Raw genomic sequence first — 22973 nt, forward strand, 5'->3', positions numbered from 1 at the left:
AACATCACCTCAGGGCAGATGGGGGGCACTGGGCTGGCTGCAGCAGGGGGAGTGGGAAAACAGTCCCTTGAATCCAGCAGATTTGGTCTGTGCATCGGTTTGCTCTCATTAATATTTATAGTAAATGAATTTCTGTTCTGCTGGGCCGCATTTCCATGGCAACGCCTCTAGGCCGCGTCTCCATGGCAACGCCTCTAGGCCGCGTCTCCGTGGCAACGCCGCTAGGCCGCGTCTCCGTGGCAACGCCGCTAGGCCGCGTCTCCATGGCAACGCCGCCTCCCGGCCGCCATAGCCTCGCCCCTCCTGTCACATGACCGGAAGCGATGGAGGCCGCCAAGATGGCGTCTCCCAAGAGCGCCCCTAAAGACGCGCAGGTACCGGGGGGATCCGGGCGGGACCGGGGGGTTCGGGGGGCACCGGGGCGCTGAGCGGTGCCTGTGTCCCTCCCTCAGGTGATGGCGCAGATCCTCAAGGACATGGGCATCACCGAGTACGAGCCGCGAGTCATCAACCAGATGCTGGAGTTCGCCTACAGTAAGCGGGACCGGGCGGGAAGGGCGCGGGGGAGCCCTGGTGGAGCAGGGACGTGTCGGGTGGAGCAGGGAAATGTTCTCTGGGGCAGGAAAGTGTTCTCTGGAGCAGGGAGTGCTGTGTGGAGCAGGGCAGTGCTGTCAGGAGCAGGGAGTGCTCTGTGAATCCGTGTTCCCCGCGGGAGCTCCCCTGTCAGACTCGGTGACCGCGGAGATCTTTTCCAGCTGAAATTCTGTGACTCTTTAATCGCAGAATCACAAATCCCAGGGCGGTTTGGGCAGGGGCACCTTCCACTGTCCCAGGCTGCTCCAAACCGTGTCCAGCCTGGCCTTGGACACTGCCAGGGATGCAGGAGCAGCCACAGCTGCTCTGGGCACCCTGTGCCAGGGCTGGCAGGCAGGAATTCCTCCCTATGGCAGTGCCGGGGGCCGCAGGGTGGGGCTGGGCAGTTTTCCATTGATTCCGGAGCCCTTTTCCCCCAGGATACGTGACCACCATCCTGGAGGACGCCAAGATCTACTCGAGCCACGCCAAGAAGTCGAGCGTGGACGCGGACGACGTGCGCCTGGCGATCCAGTGCCGCACCGACCAGTCCTTCACATCGCCCCCGCCGCGGGATGTGAGCAGTGCCACGGGACACGGGGATGGGCACGGGGACACGGGGGTGGCACAGGGACACGGGGGTGGCACAGGGACACGGGGGTGGCACAGGGAGATGGGGCTGGGCACGGGGACACGGGGATGGGCACGGGGACACGGGGGTGGGCACAGGGACATGGGGATGGCACAGGGACATGGGGATGGCACAGGGAGATAGGGATGGGCACGGGGACATGGGAATGGGCATGGGACATGGGGGTGCCACTGGGACACAGGGATGAGGCCAGGACAAGGTACAGGACACAGGGCCAGGCATGGGACAGAGGGATGTCTATGGGACATGGGGATGTCAGTGGGACACAGGGAAGTCACCAGACAGGGGGATGTGGCCGTGTCTCTGCAGTTCCTGCTGGACATTGCCCGCCAGAAGAACCAGACGCCGCTGCCGCTGATCAAGCCGTACTCGGGCCCGCGGCTGCCGCCCGACAGGTACTGCCTGACTGCCCCCAACTACCGCCTGAAATCCCTGCAGAAGAAGGTGAGGATTGCTCAGGGATTGGGGATTCACCCCTGGGGGGTTGGGAGCGGTGTTAAGGTGCAGTTTTCCACAGCTCTGAAAGGTGTGGGTGAATATTGGCCTGTGCGCGTCAGCTCGGAGGTCTCCAGGCTGGGTTTGCAAATTGTTGTTGGTTGATTTTAAATGGAAATTTTTAAATAGGGGAAATTTTAAGGTATGGGAATATTGTAGTGTTAAAGAAATACTGCAGAATCCCAGAATCAGGCTGGAAAAGCCCTCCAGGATCATCAAATCCAACCTGTGCCTGATCCCCAGCAGAGCACTGAGGGCCGTGTCCAGTCATTCCCTGGACACCTCCAGGGATGGGGACTCCCAACAGCTCCCTGGGCAGCCCCTTCCAATGCCTGCCCACCCTTTCCGTGGTGAAATTCCTCCTCATGTCCAGGAGAAACTGTCCGGTTTAATGTTAGGTTGTCAGAGGCACAGGTCAGGCTTTGGTGCAGATAATAAAGAGTATTTTTCACTTCCATCTGCTTTAAAAGGAAAATATTTCCTTTGTGGGGAAGCCCTGAATGCCTCAATGCATAAACAGGGACTTCCCTGTTTATTCCAGGCCATTCCCTGATTCCCTGATTCTCTCCCCACAGGTCTCCTCCACAGCAGGCAGGATCACAGTCCCTCGCCTGAGCGTGGGCGCCGTGAGCAGCAGGCCCAGCACTCCCACTTTGGGTAGGGAGCAGCTCCACAGGGGATTCCCACCTTTATTTTAGGGAGGAAAATAAAAGAGGAATAATCTAAAACACTTCTTAGCCCCTGAGGGAGTGTCAGGGACTGCCTAACCTTATATTGTTTGACAGCATCAGAAGGTTAATTCACATAAATTAATCTTTATTATTACAATAACATTTAAATGTAAATGCATTACAGATGTTCCATATTTGTGATAAATTCTTTATATAAGGGGCTATTCAAGAACTTTACCTTAATTTAGAATTATTTTCCTCAATGACAATATGGTGCTGAATTAAATAGCACTAGGAAAGATCCATTTTTAAAAGGATCCTAAAATTTAGAGCTGTGCCCTAAAAATTAATATGTGTTTATAGTCGAATGCTGTAGGGCTGGGTAAATGTGGGAAAATGAGCAAAATCAGGCATCCTTGTGTTCCTGTGCATTGCCAGGGTGTCTAATGACAGGTTCCCCTGGGGAGGGAGTTGTAGGAGTGTTTATGGATTGATTGTGGTTTCCTGTGTGGGATGCAGGTACCCCCTCAGCCCAGACCGTGTCGGTGTCGGCCAAGGTGGGCGCGCCGGTGTCGCTGGCGGGGCAGCGCTTCACGGTCCAGATCCCGTCCTCGCAGCCCGCGGGGAAGTCAGGTACTGCTGGGCTCCCTGGGGCTGGAAACTGGGATAACCACACAGCCACAGCCTGCTGGGGCTGGGAGGGAGAAGCTCAGCCAGCCCCACCCTCTGCCAAGGACAGAGGCACCTTCTGTGCTGCTCCAAGCTGGCCCGGAACACTTCCAGGGATGGGGCAGCCACAGCTGCTCTGGCCAAGCTGATGGGGGAATTTCTCCCACTACCCCTCACTCAGGAACTTCCAGAGTTCATTCCCATTCCCAGCACAGCAGTGGCAGCCAGAACATCATCCTGGGCAGCTCCCTCCCACCCTGGCTCCTCTCCCCCTTGCATCCTCACCCCCACCAATAACATTTCCTCATCCTCCCTCTTGGGATGAGCCTGGAATAACACAGGGATTGCTCCAAGCTTTCAGTGAAGCCTTTCCATGATCCCCACAGCCACTCCCACCACTCCCACGGTGCAGAACGTCCTGATCAACCCGTCCCTGATCGGCCCCAAGAACATCCTGATCACCACCAACATGGTCCCGCCCGGCGCCGCCGACCCCAACCCGCTCAAGAGGAAGCACGAGGATGACGACGACTACGACGCCTTGTGAGGGCCCAGGCACTTCCATGGGATTCAGGGAGCCTTTCCGTGGCATTCAGGGAGCCTTTCTGTGGGATTCAGGGAGCCCTTTCATGGGAGCCAGGGAGCCCTTCTCAAGGAATTCATGGAACCTTTCCCGAGGGGTTCATGGAACATTTCCTGTGGGACTCACAGAGCCCTTCCCATGGGATTCACATGGACTCCAGAGGGTGGGAATGGGCAGCAAGGCCCCTTTGGGCCCCGGGAGTGTGGAAATAAAAGTGCAGAGTGTTTGTAACCCGGACTTGGTGTCTTGTGCACACACCTGAGGGTGTGTTTTCTATATATCTTTTATATATACAGGGGGTTTTCTATATATCTTTTATATGTTTTCAATCTATTTTCTATTTTAAAATATATTTTCATATTGATATATAATTTATATGTACACACATACATACACATATACCATTTATTTATCTTTAATATATGTGTATTTGTTATAATTTATCAGACACATGTAATTGCCTTGTACACTCAAAACTCTCACATTTTTTAATATATATCATATATTTATATAATTTATATACATATATATACACATATATGTGTATGTATGTCTATACACATAGATATTTATGTATTAATGTATATATGTGTGCACACATGCATAAAATATACCAAATATAGTGTATAGAGAGAATACGCAGTAGTTACACATATACAGAAACACTTAATATATAAATTGTATTTTATGTATTAGGTACACATTCTAAAATGTGTAATGACATAATCCTATGCCCTATAACTACATGTTTTATATAACAATATATAAATACCTTTTGGGACAATCTTCTGTTAGGCCCTCAGAACTTCCAAGCTTGTTTAAATCACTCGGAAATATTTTACAGATCACAGTGGCAACAACTCCTGGACTGGTTTTAAGACCAAATTTAAGTGCAGAGAGCCCAGGGGAGGTTGGGGGGTGTTGTGCACAAAAATTCCAACTCCAAGCCAGGGTTCCTTAGTAACTTCTTTATTAAAATCACAAACCAGAGTTAAAATTCCTACATTATTCACATAGGTCAAGTTTCTAAGGTCATTGAATAACGAGTCCAGCGGCCAAAGGGGCCAGAAAGCCTGAGCAGCTCAGAGCTGCTGGTTTAAGACTTCAGCCAGGGCCTTCTCACTCCATGGCTCCCCCAGGGCACTGGAAAAGTTCCTTGAGGCTCCGTGGGAAGAGGCAGGAGCAGAGCTCCAGTGCAGAGGCAAAGTTCTCTCAAGATTACAGGTGAAACTGTACCCAGAGTTCACAGCTCAGCGGGAGGGAGGGAGCTGGGAACACCCACCTGGAAAATCACCTCCATTCACTCCAGGAATTCCAAAGGAAATATTCTTACCCCCAACATGGCCCCAACACACAAATATTTACAGAGACACGACAAGAAAGAAACAGTTTGACTCCCTTGCTGGGGGCAGGGGCTGCTGCTCCAGCAGGAGAATCCAACTCCCTCAAAAGTCACCAGGAATGTGGCCTAAAGGGATGGGAAAACTCTAGGACAGTTAAACTACTCCTTGATGGGGGTGCAGCCTGAGAAGAAGCTGATGTTGCTGCTCAACATCCTCTTCTTCTTCCTCCCAAAGGGGTTCTGGTTCTCCTGGGACTCCTCATCCCTCCCGAGCAGGGAGGCAGCAGTGCTGGGAATCTTCAGGAGCACCTCCTGCTCGGTGATGTCCTGCAGGACCTGTGGAAAGCAAGGGACAATCTTTGGAGTGAGTCACTACTGGAGTGACCCACCAGAAGCAGCAGGACACCAAAAGTGCCAGGCCAACCTCAGGAGATTTTTTATTTAAGTCAGGAAAAAGACAATTTTTTTGGAAAATATCAAGATCTGGCAGAAAGAGACAGCAGTAGGCATAGTGGGTTCCCATGGCATAAAGGAATTTGTTTAGCTGAGGTGAAATGAGATGTGCCAGGTCAGAAAGGTCACTTTGAACATGGACAGATGTGATTTTATCCTGCAGACTCCACTTCCCCTCCCTCCGTGCTGAAGGTGCTGCAGGAAAACATGACAAGCTCGTGGCACCATCTCAGTGTGGGAACTTAGGAATTCAAGCACCCTCTCAAGTTCCACACGAGCTGCCTGGAGCTGTGCAGAGTTCTCCAGCAGCAGCTTCTCCTCTGGGGTGATTTCCCTCCGAGATCCCTCATTCAGCAGCTCTGCTCTCCCCTAGGAATACCTTGGTGGTTGGAGTGATGCACACGGGCTGGAAGAAGGTCTCTTCTGCTTTCACCTCTGTGGGGTCTTCCAGCTTCAAGGACCCTTCTGAGTCCCTTTTTTGCTCCTCACATGTTGTGGTTTCCTGAGGCACAGCAGAGGGTGAAGCTCTTGCACAACATCCATCCCACCCCTTCCCTTCCCACCACAGCCCCCTGCTCTCCAGCTGGGAAGTTTCCACAGTATAGGATGCTGCAGCTCAGACTGGGCCTCCATAAAATAGGCAATAATTAGTGCACTATGGGATGGCCCTGCTCCACATCTCTGAGATTCAAGAGCAAAATTCCTTCTAGGAACATCAGTTTCTCATGGACCTTCCTGCTGCTACAGTCCCCTCCCCAAACCATCCCTTCAATTCTTAAAAGGAAATCTGGGAATGAGTCAAGGTTTTGTGTTGTCTGAAGCCAAAGACAAAACTTTAATTTTTTTTAATCCAAAAGGAAAATTTAAATAATTTATCCTCAGATTTGTGGATGAGAAGTGGTAACTCGAAAATCTTTGCTGTGACTCTCCAAAATTCTGTCCTGAAAGGCAGAGTCTGGTCCTGCAGTGGAAAATTGTCCTCAGTTACCAGAGAGGCGCTAATTAGTGACATTCACAGAGTTTCAAGCAAAGTGCAAGTGCTCTGCCTGGACAAACTAGGCTTGTGTGGGAATTATCCCTGCATCCAGCTTTGCTCCTGCCCAAGTGCAGCCCCCGAGGCCCCCAGAGCCAGCAGCACTCACCAGGCCCCGCTCCCTGTTCCTGCACGTGGCCGCGGCGCAGCTGCAGCCGTCGGTGCATGCCAACTTCTGCTTCCTGCAGCCGCACTGCCTGTTCCCACAGCGGCCCTTGCACGAGCACTGTGAGGGAGGGAAGGGGGATCCAATGGCCAGGATGCTCCTGGGATGCTCCAGGTCCTGCCAGCTGTGGCATCTCAAGGACAGGAACACCCCCAAGCTGTCTGTCCTTTGTCGCATTTCGCTACAGCCCAGAATAATTTTCCGCCTAATATCCAGAATAAAACCCTTCCACCTACAGATCCATCTTCAGGATCTACAGAAGTACCTTCAGTTACTCAGTGCCTGACTTAGGGTTATGTCAAAGGATCCCAGTTTCTGTGCCACGCTTCCATGAAAAGAGGGAGTTCCCACCCCAAAAGCCTCAGGAATTTTCTGAGCCACAGGCTGAAGCTCCAGACTGACAAGGACAGATGGAAGCTGAGGCTCTGTCGGGAATGGAAGCTGCAAGTTCCCAAAGGAAACAGGGATCCACAACAGGTCATCCTTTTTTTTTTTTCCCCCAGTTTGTTTTCCCTAAAATCTGCTCCCTTAATGGACCTGGCTGCTGTGGGGGCTGTTCCTGAAGCAGAGGCCAGCTCAGACAGAGGCAGCAGGACAGAACATGGGAGAAGGCGACTTGGACAGGGAAAACCTGTCCAGGAAGGTCTTGCTGACTGCAGACAACCTTTGCTGTGTCTGTGGGAAGGTCCCAAATATCCCCAGGCTCCCAAATAATCCATTCCTGCCACTTTGAGAACAGTGGAGGCACCACACCCCACAGCTCCATACCCAACCCCTGCACACAGCCAGTGATTCCCTACCAGGCACTGCATCAAGGGCAGCTGGAGCTTACCCCCATGAGGTTTTTCCTTGTTCCTCTGCCTGCTTTCCCAGGAAGCCAGTCAGAATCCTCCAGCTCCCCAGGGTCAGAGAGCAGCTCCTCCAAATCCACCTCGGGGCTGGGTGCTCGGGGCTTGGCCGTCGTGTGCCGGCGGCTCTTGGGCTGCAACACAGGAGCACGAGGGGTTAGGCCACCAAAAATCACTTCTATTTAATTAATAATATTCATAATTATTACATTTTAATACGGTTTTATTAGGGTTTTCAGAGTCCCTCACAGCCAAGAAGGTTGTGGGGTGAGGGTGGGAAAAAAAGATCCAATGATCAGGATTGAAAATTCAATTAATTTAAACTATTGATGACAAATCCTTGGAAGTCTGAGTTGTTGATACATCATATGACAAAAAACAGGTGTCACTCTCCTGTCCAAAGAGTTTTAAATCATTTCTTCCTCCCAGCAGTAAGAAATTTGGCTCTATGCAAAGCAGCAAAGTTTGCTGTGAAACATGTGCTTTGCTCCATAATTTAAAGACTGGGAATGCTACAGATAAACAATCTGGATTGTGAAGAAGGATACAGAGTCAGAACTAAAACGAGGTAACAGGTTTGGGGGTTTGTTTGCTTTTATTTTTAACCAAAAAACTAATGTAAAAAAACTAATGTAAAAAAACTAATGTAAAAAAACTAATTTGAGTCTTCTGGAAAGGACTGAAGGGGCCACTTCAATGAGCACAACAAGTGCCTGGTAAAAACAGCTTAGGAGAACAAAAACCACATTCTCAATAGCCAAGATTAATTCTGGCAAAGAATTCAGGTGCAACACAAACTGTGCAGCCTCTTACTTTGGGTGGAACATAATCAAAAGAAGAGTCTGGAGACTCGGGTGGCCTTTGCTGGATGTGCCGGAGCTTCTGGCCACTGGCAACTTGGAGGAGCAGCAGTTTCTGTCAAAAGGGACAAGAATTAGCTCTGCAAAATCCATCAAACCCAGGTGCCACGAGGCTCTGGTGTCTGTACAAGGCTCTACCTGTTTCAGAGTGTCATTTTCACGGAGGAGTTCCTGGTTCTTCTCACAGATCTCCCTCATTTTTTCCAGCTCTTCCTCCTGTTTGCAGGACAAGAGGAAATTTGTTTCATTGGAGATAAATAAGAGAAAATTCCCCAGGGTTATTCCAGCCTGCACAGCAACCACCCCAGGCAGGCTTCTGTAAAGGGAACACACGATCCTCTCCTCCTAATTCCAGGTATCCCAAAGGATCCCACCTTCCCCAGCCTCCCTCAGCCACTGCACCTGGAACCGCAGTCGCTCCTGCAGTTGTTTCTCCTGCTCATTCAGGGAATCTTCCAATCTCTTCTCTGCTGCTTCTTTCTGCTGGAACTGGCTGAGCAGGTACAGAACCTAAAAGCAATTTGGAATAAACAGGGGTAAACTCCTGAAAGGAGCACTTGGCCTAAAAGTCCAGGCTCAGGGAAATTTCCTGTCATTCCAGCAAAATTCCACCCATATCTATTTGAAAAGTTAGCTTGTGCTCAGGTGTAGCTTCCCATTTAAAGAAGGAGGAAAGTTACTGAATAAACCAATTTGCACAGGATGAATACAGAGATTTCTTTGGCTTTGAATGAACCATCTGCAAAAATCCAACAAAATTTGAGGTGATATTCAGCACCGGCTTCATTTCAGCACATCCCCCTTTGCCTTTCTGTCTAAGCAGACCTGGAGATCAAACTCCAAGATTTCCATGAGCTGTGATTCACCTTTTCCTGGTGTTGTTGTTCCTGCACCAAAATCTGATTTTGGAACTCTGTCTCCATCTCTGCTATGTGGTTTCTCTCTTCCATCAGCATCTTCTGCACATCTGAGCAGCTGGCCTGGCTCTGCTGCAGGCCACTCTGCAGTTTGCTCTCCTGCACTTTGGAGGAGACCAGCTGGAAAACAAGAGCAAGGCCTGGCTTGGGACAGGGATTCCCTGCTGGGACAGGGATTCCCTGCTGGGACAGGTGCTGCAGTGTGGAGGGGAAGCATTCCTGTAACTTCCAGCCACCCCAGGAACTGGACCAGCCCTCAGCACCAAGGAAACCAGGAGAGATTCAGAGGCAAATACTTTGGGAGTGCAAACCAGGGAGCTGAGGGTCTTGTTCACAGTGCTGAATTCACCTCCCTTCCTGCAGCACTTGGGGTATTTTCCTTTTCACCCTTCTCCTTTGATGTCCAAGCACCAGGGAGCAACAGGTAATTTTGTCCTTCAGTTACTCTTTCCCTGATCCCACATAACTCCGATTTCTCTTTTTACCATCTCAACACCAATTCCACTGCTTCCCCTGACCTCAGCCAGCATTGCCCTTGTTTCCCTGCTTGTTCAGGAAGTATTTCAGATACTTTTGCTTCTTTTCCACTTTTGAAATTTGCTTTTTCCCTTTTCCCATGCAAGCATGTAGCTGCTATCTCCAGACCCTCATCAATTCCACTCCCCTCTTCCCTGCTTTTCAGATTTAACTCCCCAGTACAGATTACTTTAATCCAAACTTGAGAGGGGAATAAACCTCATCCACTACAAGAGGGCTCCACTCAAATTCCTTTGGTCACTTCCTGTTATTAGTGGCTAAGCAGACTTAGAGCCTTTTATCAGGGATAAAAGAGGAAAATCCAGGGTTTACCTCTCCCAGGAGATACTTCAGAGCACATTTGGCCTCCAGGATGGTGGCAATGTTGTCCCAGCGCTGCTTGGCCCGGTCTCCATTATCTGCATCCAGAAGTTTCTGCTGCAGATCTGCAATCTGGGCACTCCTGGGGAAGAATCCATGGATTTGGGGTTACAACAGGAGAAAAACAGGGCTGGTTTCTGGGCTAATGTGACTGTTCACAGAATATTAAGTAAAATAATAAAATTGAGATTTTTGCTGCTCAGTAGAGCACTTGGAGCCAGCATTGCTCCCCCCGGGGAGTTTTGCCTCCACTCCACATTCTCAAATAAATGTGGGGGTTTTTAACCCCAGAGGTGCTCACTAACAACTCAAAACACCCAGACCAAGTTCCTGAGTATTTTCCCCACATTTTGGAAGAATTCCAGCCAGGAAAACACACTTTTTTTCGGAAAGGGGTTTGGGGATTTCGCCCTCTGAAAAGCCATTTTCAACTTGTTTGGTCGGTTTGCCAGTAGATACTTGGCCAATACTAAAAACCATCCTCCACATCTTCCACAATTTGTTATAAATCCCTCTGATGGATGGGGTGTTTGGACCAAATTCCTTCCTGAAGCATCCTTTGAACCCCAAGAACAGGAAAACCTTGGTTCAGATAAAAATGGATTTTTGCATCAAATTTGGCATTTTTGGCTTGAACAAAACAAGGACAAAACTTCAGCTGTCACCCGGTGTATAAAGATGCAGATTCTTGGTGTAATTATACCTCGGTTCTGTTTTCAGTTACAGTTTACCATGGGGGATGTTTTCATCAGTGGAGACAGAGCTTGGCCAGCCATGCCATCAAACACCAAAGTGATAAATGTAGGATTGGAAGGCTTTCTCAGCTGACAACCAGTGTAAATATGATTAAAGGCCATAGATGCAGAGGAAAAAGGTTTGTCCATCAGCATGAATCAGACTGTAAAGATGATTTTGAACCTTGAAGCTTTGGAAAAGGATTTTCAGCATCTGTGATTTCACCCCAATTTGCTTTGGCAGTGGCTCTAAAACATCAGATGGGTTAGGGTGCTGGTTAGGTAAGCAGACCAATGCTCTTGTACTGAGTGAAAAGGCTTTCCCTCATCATTTCCAGTGTTAGCCTGTGTGTTTTACATCCTCTTCCACCTCCCAGGGAGCTGGGATGGAAATGAGGGCACAGGCAGAGGCAAGGCAGTGTGGATGAGCGTTGTGGCAGTGCCTTACCTGAGCTCCATCTCTGTTTGCAGGCTCTCGATCTGCTTGGAGACGGAGAGATCCATGTCCAGAGCCTGCAGCTCCGCCAGGCAGTACGTGCGCCTCTGCAAGCACAGTGCCAGGATGCAGGGCAGGAAATCCCACATTTACAGATATTCCAGCTAGGAAAGCCCCCAGGCCTCTCCCCACAGCTTCAGGTCTATTGTTCCTCCCCAAAAGCCTTTGCTAAGAGCAGTGAGCCACTGACATCCCTCAGAATCCTTGAGGTTGGAAAAGCTCTCCCAGAATGTTGAGTCCAACCATTCACCCAACCCTGATGGGTCACCCATGTCCCCAGGTGCCACATCCAGATATTTTTTGGACACTTCCAGGGATGGTGATTCCACCACTTCCCTGGGCAGCCCATTCCAAAGCCTGACTGCCCTTTCAGGGAAAAAAATTGCCCAAATTCCATTAAGTAACAAGTTCCTTCAGCACCTCTTGTCCCTAACATGCCAGAGGATTAAAATATTAACCAATCCTCCCAGAAAGGTAGCCAAGGGTGGGATCCATCCCCACCTGCTGAGGGAACAGGTCAAGTAGGAGACAGAATGATGAATCCAGCATTGCTGAACAGCCAGAGGAGTGGGGTGGGAAAAGGGAAATTTCCCTCTTACCCGGAGCTTTGGAGGGGGGTTTTCTCCAGCATCTTTCTTCTCTTTCAGCTGAAGGAGCTCTTTTGCCAGGATTTTCCTGTCCTCCAGCAGGTCTGACAGGTGTCTTCGAGCTTCCTCAGTGCTGACAAGAACCTCGACTTCATTTGCAAGCCAGCTCTGGAAAAATAACCCCAAAACCCAATGGCTGAGCTCAGCTCCAGGACTGACTCCTTCTCCGTGAAGGCATTTTAGAGAAACTGAATAATCCCACTGCAATTCCCTGGTCCTCCTGCCACCAAGGCCAGCAGCACCCACCCCAAATCCTAGTTTGCCCAGTGCTGGGATGTAAAAAGACTGTTACCCACTTTGACTCGTGCAGCAATTCCTTCCATGCCCCGATTTTGGGTCTCCTTCCGTTTATCCGCCACCTCCTTCTGCCTCTGCAGGGCATCCTTGAGGCGTTTGTTGGCAGCTGCTGCCTGGAAAAGATTCCACAAGGAGCTGAACAGGGACTGCAAATCATCTGCTACAGCTGGAAACACCAGGGATTCCCAGCCCAGGGCAAACACTGGGACACTGACAGCACAAGGTTAATAAATCTCAAGTTATCCTGGGTCCTGAGTCCTGCCCTTGATTTATTTCCTTTGCTACCATTCCTCCTTTAAAAGAAAAGCTCCTTCTAGGCCTGAAGGTAGAAGAAAACACCCAAAACAAGGGGTTGAAGATGTATTTCTTTTACAAAGCCATCCTGAAAGGATTTTGATCAACCTTGTATCCACCACTCAAACTCATTCCCCTCTTCCTACTTTGGGCATCTGCATGGATTTGCCACAGGACCCTGGCACCCAGGGCCACCCTGGCACCCAGGGCCACCCTGGCCTTTAAGCAGCAAATTTAACTGGGATCCCTCAAGGCAAAAATGGGGATTTCTCTACAGAGAGAAAACTTTTTTTTCCAGTCTCTAAACTTCATTTAAGAGGTTTCTGTGTATCCCGCTCCTTCCTCCAGCCCCACTTGGCAGACTTTAGGGATTGGCTGGGAGTTTCCAGATGTTGGCTCCTCACCTCCTCTGTTTTGCGCCGGAGGACGTTGGCCTGTTTTTGGAAATCCCTCTCCAGTTTGAGGAGCTCATATTGCCTCTTACGGTCCTGCAAGGAAAAACAGCTGGAAAAGTCACATATTACAAAGGAAAGGTTGCACCCCGCAAAATTCCAGCCTGAGCATGCCAAGGCATTGAGGGGCAGGAATTGCTGTGACACCAAACTCCAGGTGTTTGCTGGCCATTGCACTCAGCCACCACAAGAAGCTGTATTTTATTAACCTGAAGATCCAACATTCCTTTGGAAGCTTTAAAAGCTCCTATCCTGAGGCCAAACCCTACAACTTTAAATCCTTCAAATATTGACTATTTTTGTTTTCTGCTTTAGAGCAGAGTCACAGCTGTGGCAAGAGCTTGAAGATCTCCAGCCACAAACAATTACAAGTGGTGAAAAGTGGCAGCCACATGAGCCAAGCTTCTCTTCAAAGCATTCCCAGCTCTTCTAAGATACTTCCCAGCTAAAGAAACCTTCAGGCAGCCCTTTGGAGGGAGGAATAGTATGAGGGGCTTGTTTGCTCACCTTTTCCTTCAGCTGGATCACTTCCTTGTCCTTCTGCTGCTTCCACTGCCTGAATTTCTCAGTGTCTTCCTTCATCTGACGCATCAGCTGCACCCTTTGCTGCTTCATTTCCTGAAAAACACCAGTGGCTGGAAGAATTATCCAGGATTTCCATCCTAAAGAGCTTCAACCTCCATTCTCCCCGTGTCTGCCAGGTGTGGGGAGTGGTAGGTGGGAAATCTTACTGTGTTCCCACGCAGGACACTCTCAAAGTGCTAAAAAACAGGGGGTTTTAGGCATAAAAGGAGACCAACACAGGCACAATTTAAGGAAATCAAGGAGAAATCAAATTATTTGACTGAGGCAATAAATTAGAAGTGCCAAAAGATACTTTGGACTTATTTTCCTCCCAAATCTTACTAGTCACCTGCCTATTGCAGTTATGCAGCTACAGGAACCTTGCCAAAACCTGCTGTTTTCAGTCTGACTAAACAGAAAGTGGATTCCTGTCAGGGATTCCTACCAGGGAGCTGCTTTGCCCACACTGGCTCAAGTTGGTTGGTTACCCTGATCTCCTGGTTCAGTTTGGACACTGTGCGCTCCGTGGATTCCTTCAGCTTCAGGAGCTTGGACTGCTCATTCAGCTTCTTCTTGAGCTCACCAATTTGTGCTTCCAGCTCCTGGAGCCTCTTCCGGCGCCGCTCGCTCAGCCTGGAGAGAAACAACAACAAATCCTCTCCAGCTTCAGAGACACCTCATGAAAAATGTCACCTCTGCTGCTGCTGAAAGCCCACAGGAGGTTTCTTTGCAGATCCTGGCACGTTAAAGGGACACTTTTACACCAAAAAAGAGCTTTTACAGATCATGGAAGTGCAAGACATTGGATTTTCAGACACACTGACAGCCCCCAGAGCTGCAGGCAGAGCCCTCTTACTTGGCCTGGTTGATGTCCTTCTTTGCCATTTGCAGAGCAAGAATCAGTTCCTCCTTTTCTTTCTGCAAATTGCTGACCTCCAATTCCAGATCCTTGATATTGGTCTAGAAAGGACAAGAAGAATAAATCTCCAAATAAAAACCTTGAAAAGACACCCTGAATAAAACCTTTAAGACCGAGAAACATTGAAAAACACCATTCCTTTGCAGCAGGCTGCTAAACCACCTTAACTAAGGGTAGTGTGAGGACTACAGGGGCTGGCCCAGCACACTCTGGAGCTTTGGTGGGCACAGAGTCACTGGGGCCACGTCCTGACTGAATCACTTCAGAGATGGGAGATCCCAGCACAGCAGGGAAAACTGCCCAAGGGAGCAGGGACCCAAATCAGAACAGGCTCCTGAGGAAAGATCTCCTCCCTTCCCTCCCCAGCAGGAATTCAGGAAAACAAACTGACCAAGGAGGATTTCAGCTTTACCTGGTACTGGGACTGAATGGGCCCAAGCTGAGTATCATTTTGAGACATTTTTTTGGCCAGGGCCTCTTTCAGAGTCAGGGCTTTGTTGAGCTCCAGCAGCTCCCTGGAGAGCTGTGCCTGGCGCAGGGCGTGTTGGGTGCTGAATTCGTTGGAGGCTCTCTTGGATTCCTGGCCCACTTCTGTTCCCTGCAGGAAACACTGCCATGAGGAGAGGCCAATCCAGAGCTCCTGGATTACACAATCTCTGTTTCTACAGAGTGCTTCAAATTCGTTTTTATGTAAAAAAATCAGATATTCAGAAATGAGAACAGGTTCTTGACCGTGAACACATTGAGATTGAAACAGCACAGACAAGAGTTATGATTTATTAAGTATTTGGATTTGAAAATTAGCAGGAGGAAGCAGATAAAAGTGATGAGTAGATAAAACCATGCCCAAATGAGGTGTGCACTGCTGAGCCTCTCACTTACACCTGGAGAATCCTGTTCAGAGTTTGGCAGCTCTGCAGCATCTTCTGTGGTGGCAGTGTTTTCACTCTGGTGGACAGAAAATGAGAACATTTGGGTGAAAAGGGAAATATGAAATAAAATGAAGGAAATAACAGTCTGTTGGCATGTTATGGCAAAGCACAACGTGATTGTCCTCTGGCCAGAACCTCTCTGGAAAGAGGAGACCATCATCCTCCTCCTCAAGGAATGTGAGCAAACTCTTCCATGTCTCATTGGAAAAGTCACTCGTGAAATATTCCCTGAACTCCAGCACTGGAGAGAACAGGAAAAGGAGGAGAGAACAGAGGAATGTCCAGTGAGGGAGAACTGAAATTCCTCTATTAGACAAAAGCCTGGAAGCTTCTATTTAACAATTTCAAATCCCTGCAGTTTACATTTACATTGTCCATAAAAATCACCAAGTTTGGAACACTTCATCCAATTCTGGGACTGTAAATCCATACCAAGCTCCTGTTTTCCATATAGACTCCTCCTTCCCTTTCCCTCAGGAGCAGCACAAGTAGCCTTTCTGCAGCATCAAAGCACAACAGGACAGTTTTGAAGTGGATCTCAAGAGTCATTTCACACTTTTAATTGCTGTGCTCCTGGAGGGAAGTTGTTGGAGTGGAATCCCAGATTTCCTGAGTAAGATGACATAATTCCCCCTTCCCTGGGATCAGCCTTACCTGCAGCTCAGCCAGCACCTGCTGCAGGTTCCTGATCACCTCCACGTTTTCCTTTAACTCCTCATCCTCCACAGTCTCCACCAGCTTCTGCAGATCCAACTTGCACCTGGAAACATGGGAGCAAGTCCATGGTGAGTTTGTGCCAGGGAAGAACAACTTTCCCCACTCAGCCTCTGAATTAATTCTGGAGAATTAATGAACAAACCCCAGCTGACTGGATCCAGTTTATCCCACTGAAAACATTGAATTCCCAAGGACATTATCCCAGGAGAAATGTGGGGACACTTACACAGCATGGTGCTGGAGCTGCTCTAGTTTTGCATTCATCTTCTCATTTTCTTGCTCTGTCTAGAGAAATCAGAATTCTATTGAATTGCAGAAGATAATAAGCCAGAAATCAGCTGAATAATTTGCAGTGAAAGATTGGCAGTGTGAAAATAAATGCACTGAAAGATCTTTCATGGTCATCCAAACTGGTGCAATCCACCAGTTTGGATTGCACAGCATTTTTTTAGGAATAGACACTGCAGGCAATAGGAAAAAAGCAAAGTGGAGAAGGGGGAGCACAAGTGTGCAAGTGCTATTTAACATATGAAAATAAAATATTTAAAGTATTAAAAAGCTGAAAGATTCAAGTCTCCTTTCTCCAAAAGAAAACTAAAGGCCAACAGACTCTGGCAGGGTTTTGGTTCTGACTGATTTGAAATCAATGTGAAAGGAACATTTATGAGAGATTCTCAAGATGTCATAAATACAGGAGCTGCTGTTGATTCACCCCCAGAAATTTAGAGCTCTCCTGGGATAACTGAACTTACCAGGATGATCCTCTCCAGCATCTGTGCTGTTTGCCCAGCAGCCTCACTCAGCCCCTGGCTCAGCTTCTGGTTCTCCTCCTGCAGGGATTGGTTCTTCTCCATCAGGGACTGGAGGTTCTCTGAGGGGCCCAAACCACTGCAACAGCAAAGAGCAGTTGGGTGTGAGTTTGGGCTTTGGGACAGCACTGAAGCCACCTCCAAAGTGATTATTATTCCCTGAATAAATTAAAATAAATACCCAGAATGATTTGGGATGGAAGCATCTTAAAGCTCATCCAGCCCCACCCCTACCATGGGCAGGAACACCTTCCACAGACCAAGCTGCTCCAGGTTCTGTCCAAGCCTTGGACACTTCCAGAATGCAGGAAAAACCTCCAAAGAGAGGTTGGGAACTCCATGTTCTTCTTTTGAAACATCCTCAGAACACAACACCTGAACAATCCAACTCTGACCCAGACTTTGTGCTTTTAAGGATAATGGAGGTGGAACTGCCCCATATTTAGGGGTAGAGGAGTGAACAGAACAGGGATGGATGGGTCTCAGAGACAGGAATTTATTCAGGAGCTGTTTCCTGGTTCCTCTTTTACTTCCTTCATCACATTTTTGCAATCATGAGGTGTTTGCTACAAAACTCAATATCCCAGGGAATTCCAGGAAGGACAACAAAAAGAGGGAATAAAAAACCCCAATTTGTTCTCCCCTCACCCCACAGCACTGCCCAGAGCTAAGAGATCCAGAGACTTCTCTGGAGTGTGATAAATACACATCCAGAGGACATTAAATAACAAATCCTACTTGAGAGCCACAGGCAGGGTCCCTCCATGGGCCTGGAGCAGCAACACTTGGAGCTGCTGGACCTGCAAAGACAAATAATTATTGCTTGTAAATGTAGCAGCTCCATGGATCCTTGGTCTTCCTGACTGTTCTGCTCCATATTTCCCTTTTTACCACTGCCTGTGGAAAGCAGTGGTGTTGTTACAGCACTCCAAGTTATTTATTCCTCAAATAAAAGGTTCTTCACTTCCCTCTGGGATCACCCCAATGCACATTAGGGATGTTTTGCATTTTTTTTGTGAGGCTGTGCCTCCCTTTGGGGTTTGCAGAGGGGTTCCCCCAGTGCTGGAATCCTGGGGGATGCTGAGAATTTTAAACTTTCTGTGCTTAAAGGCACAGACCCACAGGAGAACACTGCATTTGACCTGAGGTTGTAGAACAGGCTTTTATAATTTATTAACAGCACTAAGATTACGGGTGTGTAGTTAGCTGGAAGTCTGTAATATCAAAGGGTAGAAAACTTAAGAGTTTAGGATTTTAGAATATAGAAATAAACATGAAGCAAGATAGAAGTTTCAGGGCAGAAGCAAGTTGTTCTACTTTACCACCTTCTTCATGAGTTTAGGTGATGTTTTGTAATTAGGCAGAGAAGTCTGCATTGCAGGCTTTGAGGGATCAGTTATTAAGTAAAAAAAGAGAAAATAATCTGTGTCCTTTCTTAATTAGACAGCTTTAAAAAACCTTGTAACAAGAGTTAGTTAGCCATTTTATGCCTTACTAATGAAAAAGCTGCTGAACTAACATAGATAAGAAATAATAAACATAAAATACTGTCTCAAGTACCTTCAATCCCAACCTCAAAAGACTCAATAGCCCAGTACCTGCTGCTTCAGCTGGTGCAGCTCAGCTGCCTGGGGGTCCACGTTGACGATGGGTTTGTTTTTGATCTTCCTGGCCCTGTCAGCGTAGCGCAGAGTGTTCAGGGTCTCCTCCAGGTTGGAATCTGCTGGGCTCACACAGGCGATCATCAGCGTGTGGCTGTTCCCACCCAGGGAGTCTGGGAAGGAGAAGGAACAATGGCAAAGCTGTCAGGGTCACAGTGACAGTGAAATGTCACCCTTCAAGGGTTCCAACCATCCCCAAATTGTGGATTAAACAGCTGGATTTTGGTGAAGCTCATCACTTTGTCCTCTGCACGCTCAGTTCTGTATTAAAATGCAAGCCAAAGGAAGGGTTTGAAACCAAAGGTTTCACCCCAGAAGCCCCAGTTGCTGCCCTAATAAATAATTTCTTTATGCCATTTCTGGCCTGGTTCTTTCAGGTTTGCCCCTCCCTTCTCCCCCCAGTAACAAGACCTCCATGAATATCCAGAGTTTTCTCCGATTTAAGGAATTTTTGGCTAAGAACAGATCACAAAGATGCACAGAACTTCATCCTTTGGTTTTATACAAATTGGTTCTTAAAGCTACTGATAAAAAAAAAAAATACAACAAACCAGGGGCCCCACATCCAGATTTTAATGAGTACTTTCAGACATGGAAAATACTGAAGAGAATTTGTACCATGTTATGTAATTACCACGAAAATCCCAGTAATTTTATTACTAAAGCTGTGCCCAAATTAAAGGGTAACTAACTTAAATAAAATGCACTGAAAGACAAATTCCAGCTATTAAAAAATAAGGACAAGATATTCAGACTAAGAGAACAAATCCCAGGGAAGGCACAGACAGCTGGAGCTTCATTCTGGCTGTGACATCACCCAGGGAGTTGCTATAATTAAGGTACAATAATAAGAACTCTGCTCCCAGACTTCTCCTCTTCCTTCTCCCCACCAGAAATATGCCCTGATTTTATCTTGTTTCCTCCTGTCACACAAAGTGCAGGAGAGCAGGTCTTGTTTTGAGCTCATCTCACTGCATTTGCAACCTAAAATAAGAGTCGAGGGAAGGCCTGGCTTCAGTGAGGAATTAAACAAATCCCTTTGCAGCAGCAGCTCTGAGCTGGGGGGTTTCCTCCTGCTTTGTTATTTAAAAAGCACCTGTAAATTTAGGCTTTGCCATCATCTTCTCTCACCTTGCAGCAGCCTGGTCAGCTTAGAGTCTCTGTAGGGGACAAACCCTCCCTTTTTATTCTCATCTCCCAGAGCACTGATGACATTCCCCAGGCACAGGAGGCCTCTGTTGATGTTGATTCCTGCAGACAAAGCTCACAGTGAGCACAGGCACCTCAACAGCTCCAAACGCCTCATTTCCTGCCCTTATTAAAAATTTAACAAGGTTTAAAAAAAGCAGATTGAAGAGTTAAAGAAGTGCTGTGCTCTTTTATTAAGTCCCAAGTGAGAAGAAACCCAAACTCCACCAGTTCCAGCCCAGAGACCTTCTTTGAGTCTGTCTCCCTCAGCCTTGGTCTTCTTTTGTCTCTCAGAGCCTGCAAGATCCACCAGGTGCAGCTTGCAGTGAAAACTGCAATTCCTAAGGCAGAAAGAATCTGGGTTACTCTCCCAGGTAAACTTTCAGGTGGAAAAGGAGCAGCCCAGGAGCTGAAAATTCAGACAGCCAAAACCTGAACTGCCTTGAAAAGCACAGCTCAGGAGCAGGATGAGGAAATTTTGGGAAAGGAACTCTCATCAGCTGCACAATGACACTCACTTGTCATTTTTCTTCTTCTGATCGATGCAGATGGTGAAGATGGCATGGGATCTGGAGGACTGGGAATTCATGGCCGTGGACCCCACAGTTCTGGAGTTGTTCCCCTGCTCCAGGCAGGACACAGTCTCTTGGGCACAGGTGACATTTCTTTCTGTCAGCCCCACAATCTGTAGGGAGGAAGCAAACATTGTTTAGTCTCTGCTTCCCCTTCATCCCACCTGAGATCAGAAAAATCTCCCTGCCCCTCAGGCTGTGCCAGCCCATTCCCAAGAATCACCTCCAGCCAGGGGGCTGGAATAGAAACTCCCAGGAAAAACTGGTTCTGAGTTTCACTTCAGGAACATGGAATCACATCACCTGTTCCTAAACACACCCCAAGTTCCTCTGCCTGCTCCAGAGCCAGCTGGGCTCTGGGGTGGAGCCAGAGCTCCTCAGGGCTCCAGGGACAAATCCATGGATATCCCAGGCCAAGCTGGGAGCTGTGCCAGTTACGGGAAGGGGCTGATGTGGAGGGGATCTGTGTGAATAAAGTGACATAAACCAGAGAGGGGATGAGCAGGAGGGGCTGGATGTACTCTTTGGCAAACTGTGCTTTCCCTGGACATCCAGCCCCCTGGATCTCTCTGTGCTGCTCCCAACATATGGATGAGCCCCATCCCACTGCTTTAAGGATGACAGGAAATCCCATATGAACCCCTTCAGTCCCCAGCAGGGCAGACCTTGATGCCTTCCTTGGGATCCTCCCGGATGCTGATCTGGGAGCGCTCTCGGGAGGGGCACAGCAGGTCCAGGATGTCCTCATTGTAGATCTGGAAGCAGCAGCTCAGAGTTACCAGCCAAAGAAAGGAGCAATTATACTGAAATTAGGGCTAATTTAGCATCACATTTCACCTTTAGGGAAAGACACCTTGCACCAGAAAGGACTGACAAAACCTCCTTAGGGGAGTCTTAGGGTTTGATTTAATCAATATCTGTTACCCGAAGGAGGTGACCTCAGTTTATTCCTAACTTGATAAAACCCAAACTTTTACCTCCAAATAGGAAACTTTGAGGACGAAGTCCCAGTCCTGCCTTTGCTGTTTCTCCTCAAAGAGCAGCTTGATGACCCTGGGGATGACCCCCACGCTGGGCTCATGCTCCTGGTTGGCAGTGTAGGTGCCTCCCATGGAATAGGTTTTCCCTGACCCTGTCTGTCCATAGGCCAAGACAGTGGCATTGTATCCTGAGGGAACAAAGGGAGAGTCACGTGGAGACTGAAAGCAGCATTTTTTTTAAAACCACCGTTACAGAAAATTATCAGTTTACACAAGTTTTAAGCATAGATCACAGTCAGGAATATTGAGGTAATGAAAGCTTAATAAAGCACAGTATTTCAGCTCTTTGTTAAGACTGGATGTTTTATTAAAACTAAACAGAAACACAGCACAAATTCCCTGTGGTCCCAGCTTCTCAGCAGCGTCCTGGAACAGGATGTTTATCAATCCATTGTGTTATTTTTAAGAAGGGAGAGGAACTTTTTATAATGGCTTGGAGTGACAGGACAAGGGGGAATTGCTTCCTACTGCCAGAGGAATATTGGGAAGGAATTGTTCCCTGTGAGGGTGGGCAGGCCCTGGCACAGGGTGCCCAGAGAAGCTGCCCCTGGATCCCTGGCAGTGCCCAAGACCAGGCTGGACAGGGCTTGGAGCAGCCTGGGCTGGTGGAAGGTGTCGCTGCCACGGCAGGGGCGAAATGGAAAGAGCTTTAAGGTCTGTTCCGACCCAAACTCCCGTGGCATTCCACGAGAACGGCCTGACACGGGCAGCCTCGGAGAACGCACCCCCCCGCTCTGCGGAGAGGAGCGGGCTCCGAACGGGCCCAGCCCGCCACCAACCTTTGAAGATGCCTCGGACCAGCGGCGACACCGCGGTGTTGAAAACCTCCTCCTGCTCCACGGACGGGTCGAACACGTAGTCGTAGGTGAAGGCTTTGTCGTTGCCCACCACGACCTGCGGGCGAGAGGGACGGGGCAGCGCTGGCGCCGGGCCGCGGGGCCCCCGGGCGCCCCCGGGGCTCACCCACCTGCGGCTCCCCGGGCACGAAGGACAGGCACATCCGGCAGCCCTCGCCGGTCTCCTTGGGCACCAGCGGCCGGCAGCGCAGCGCCACGCGCACCGGGATGCCCTTCTCGTCCTCCCGCACCATGGCCGGCCTGCGGGACATGAGCGCCGTGAGGCGGGCCGGGACGCACCGAGCGGGGCCCTGCCCGCGCTGGGGGGCGTGGAGCGGCGGGGAAGCGGGCCCGGGGATGGAGGAGGGGGCGGGGATGAAGCAGCAGCCCCGGGGCGGAGCGGAGCGGGCCCGGCCGGCCCTGCCCGGTGTCGCGGGGCGGCCGCGGGACTGACCTGGAACCGCCGCCGCCCGGCCCGATGGCAGCGCCGCAACGGCCGCCGTTCAAACCGGGCCGCGCGCGCCGCGCCCAATCACCGACAGGGACGGCAGGCGGGGCGGCGCCGCAGCCAATCGCGGCGCCGTGCGTCACCGAGCGGCGCGGCGATAGCCAATCGGAGAACGTTGCGTCACGCGGGGCGGAGGGTGAGGGTGGTA

At 49.3% G+C, this 22973-nt stretch overlaps 2 protein-coding genes across 4 annotated transcripts; one reads left to right on the top strand and one right to left on the bottom strand.

Annotated features, from left to right (window-relative positions):
- The first annotated feature begins 308 nt into the window (after positions 1–308).
- TAF9B (TATA-box binding protein associated factor 9b) lies at positions 309–3880 on the top strand. The gene is made up of 7 exons (XM_021537719.4): positions 309–374; positions 453–534; positions 1014–1150; positions 1535–1669; positions 2296–2377; positions 2911–3024; positions 3447–3880. Exons 1-7 carry the CDS (start codon positions 324–326, stop codon positions 3605–3607), a joined length of 762 nt encoding a protein of 253 aa, XP_021393394.1. The 5' UTR covers positions 309–323; the 3' UTR covers positions 3608–3880.
- Positions 3881–4608: 728 nt separating this feature from the next.
- KIF4A (kinesin family member 4A) lies at positions 4609–22822 on the bottom strand. 3 transcript variants are annotated; one of them, XM_085570602.1, is made up of 31 exons: positions 22772–22822; positions 22449–22578; positions 22261–22375; positions 21419–21609; positions 21107–21196; positions 20388–20554; positions 20116–20210; positions 19813–19932; positions 18619–18794; positions 17759–17820; positions 16964–17099; positions 16438–16496; positions 16149–16254; positions 15445–15510; positions 14975–15160; positions 14500–14603; positions 14132–14276; positions 13587–13697; positions 13032–13115; positions 12333–12446; positions 11989–12144; positions 11342–11436; positions 10112–10241; positions 9212–9382; positions 8748–8855; positions 8484–8561; positions 8299–8400; positions 7470–7619; positions 6581–6697; positions 5818–5940; positions 4609–5321 (listed from the first exon to the last, which is right to left on the bottom strand). In XM_085570602.1, the coding sequence occupies exons 2-31, from the start codon at positions 22569–22571 to the stop codon at positions 5145–5147; spliced, it is 3657 nt and encodes a 1218-aa protein (XP_085426728.1). In that variant the 5' UTR covers positions 22572–22578; positions 22772–22822; the 3' UTR covers positions 4609–5144. The 3 variants fall into 3 exon arrangements, with proteins under 3 accessions (XP_085426728.1, XP_085426729.1, XP_085426730.1); XM_085570603.1 differs by lacking the exon at positions 6581–6697; XM_085570604.1 differs by having other exon boundaries at positions 22449–22815.
- Between the last annotated feature and the right edge of the window lie 151 nt (positions 22823–22973).

This window comes from Lonchura striata, chromosome 4A, assembly GCF_050655825.1.
Source record: "Lonchura striata isolate lonStrDom1 chromosome 4A, ASM5065582v1, whole genome shotgun sequence".
NCBI classification, from domain to species: Eukaryota; Metazoa; Chordata; class Aves; order Passeriformes; family Estrildidae; genus Lonchura; species Lonchura striata.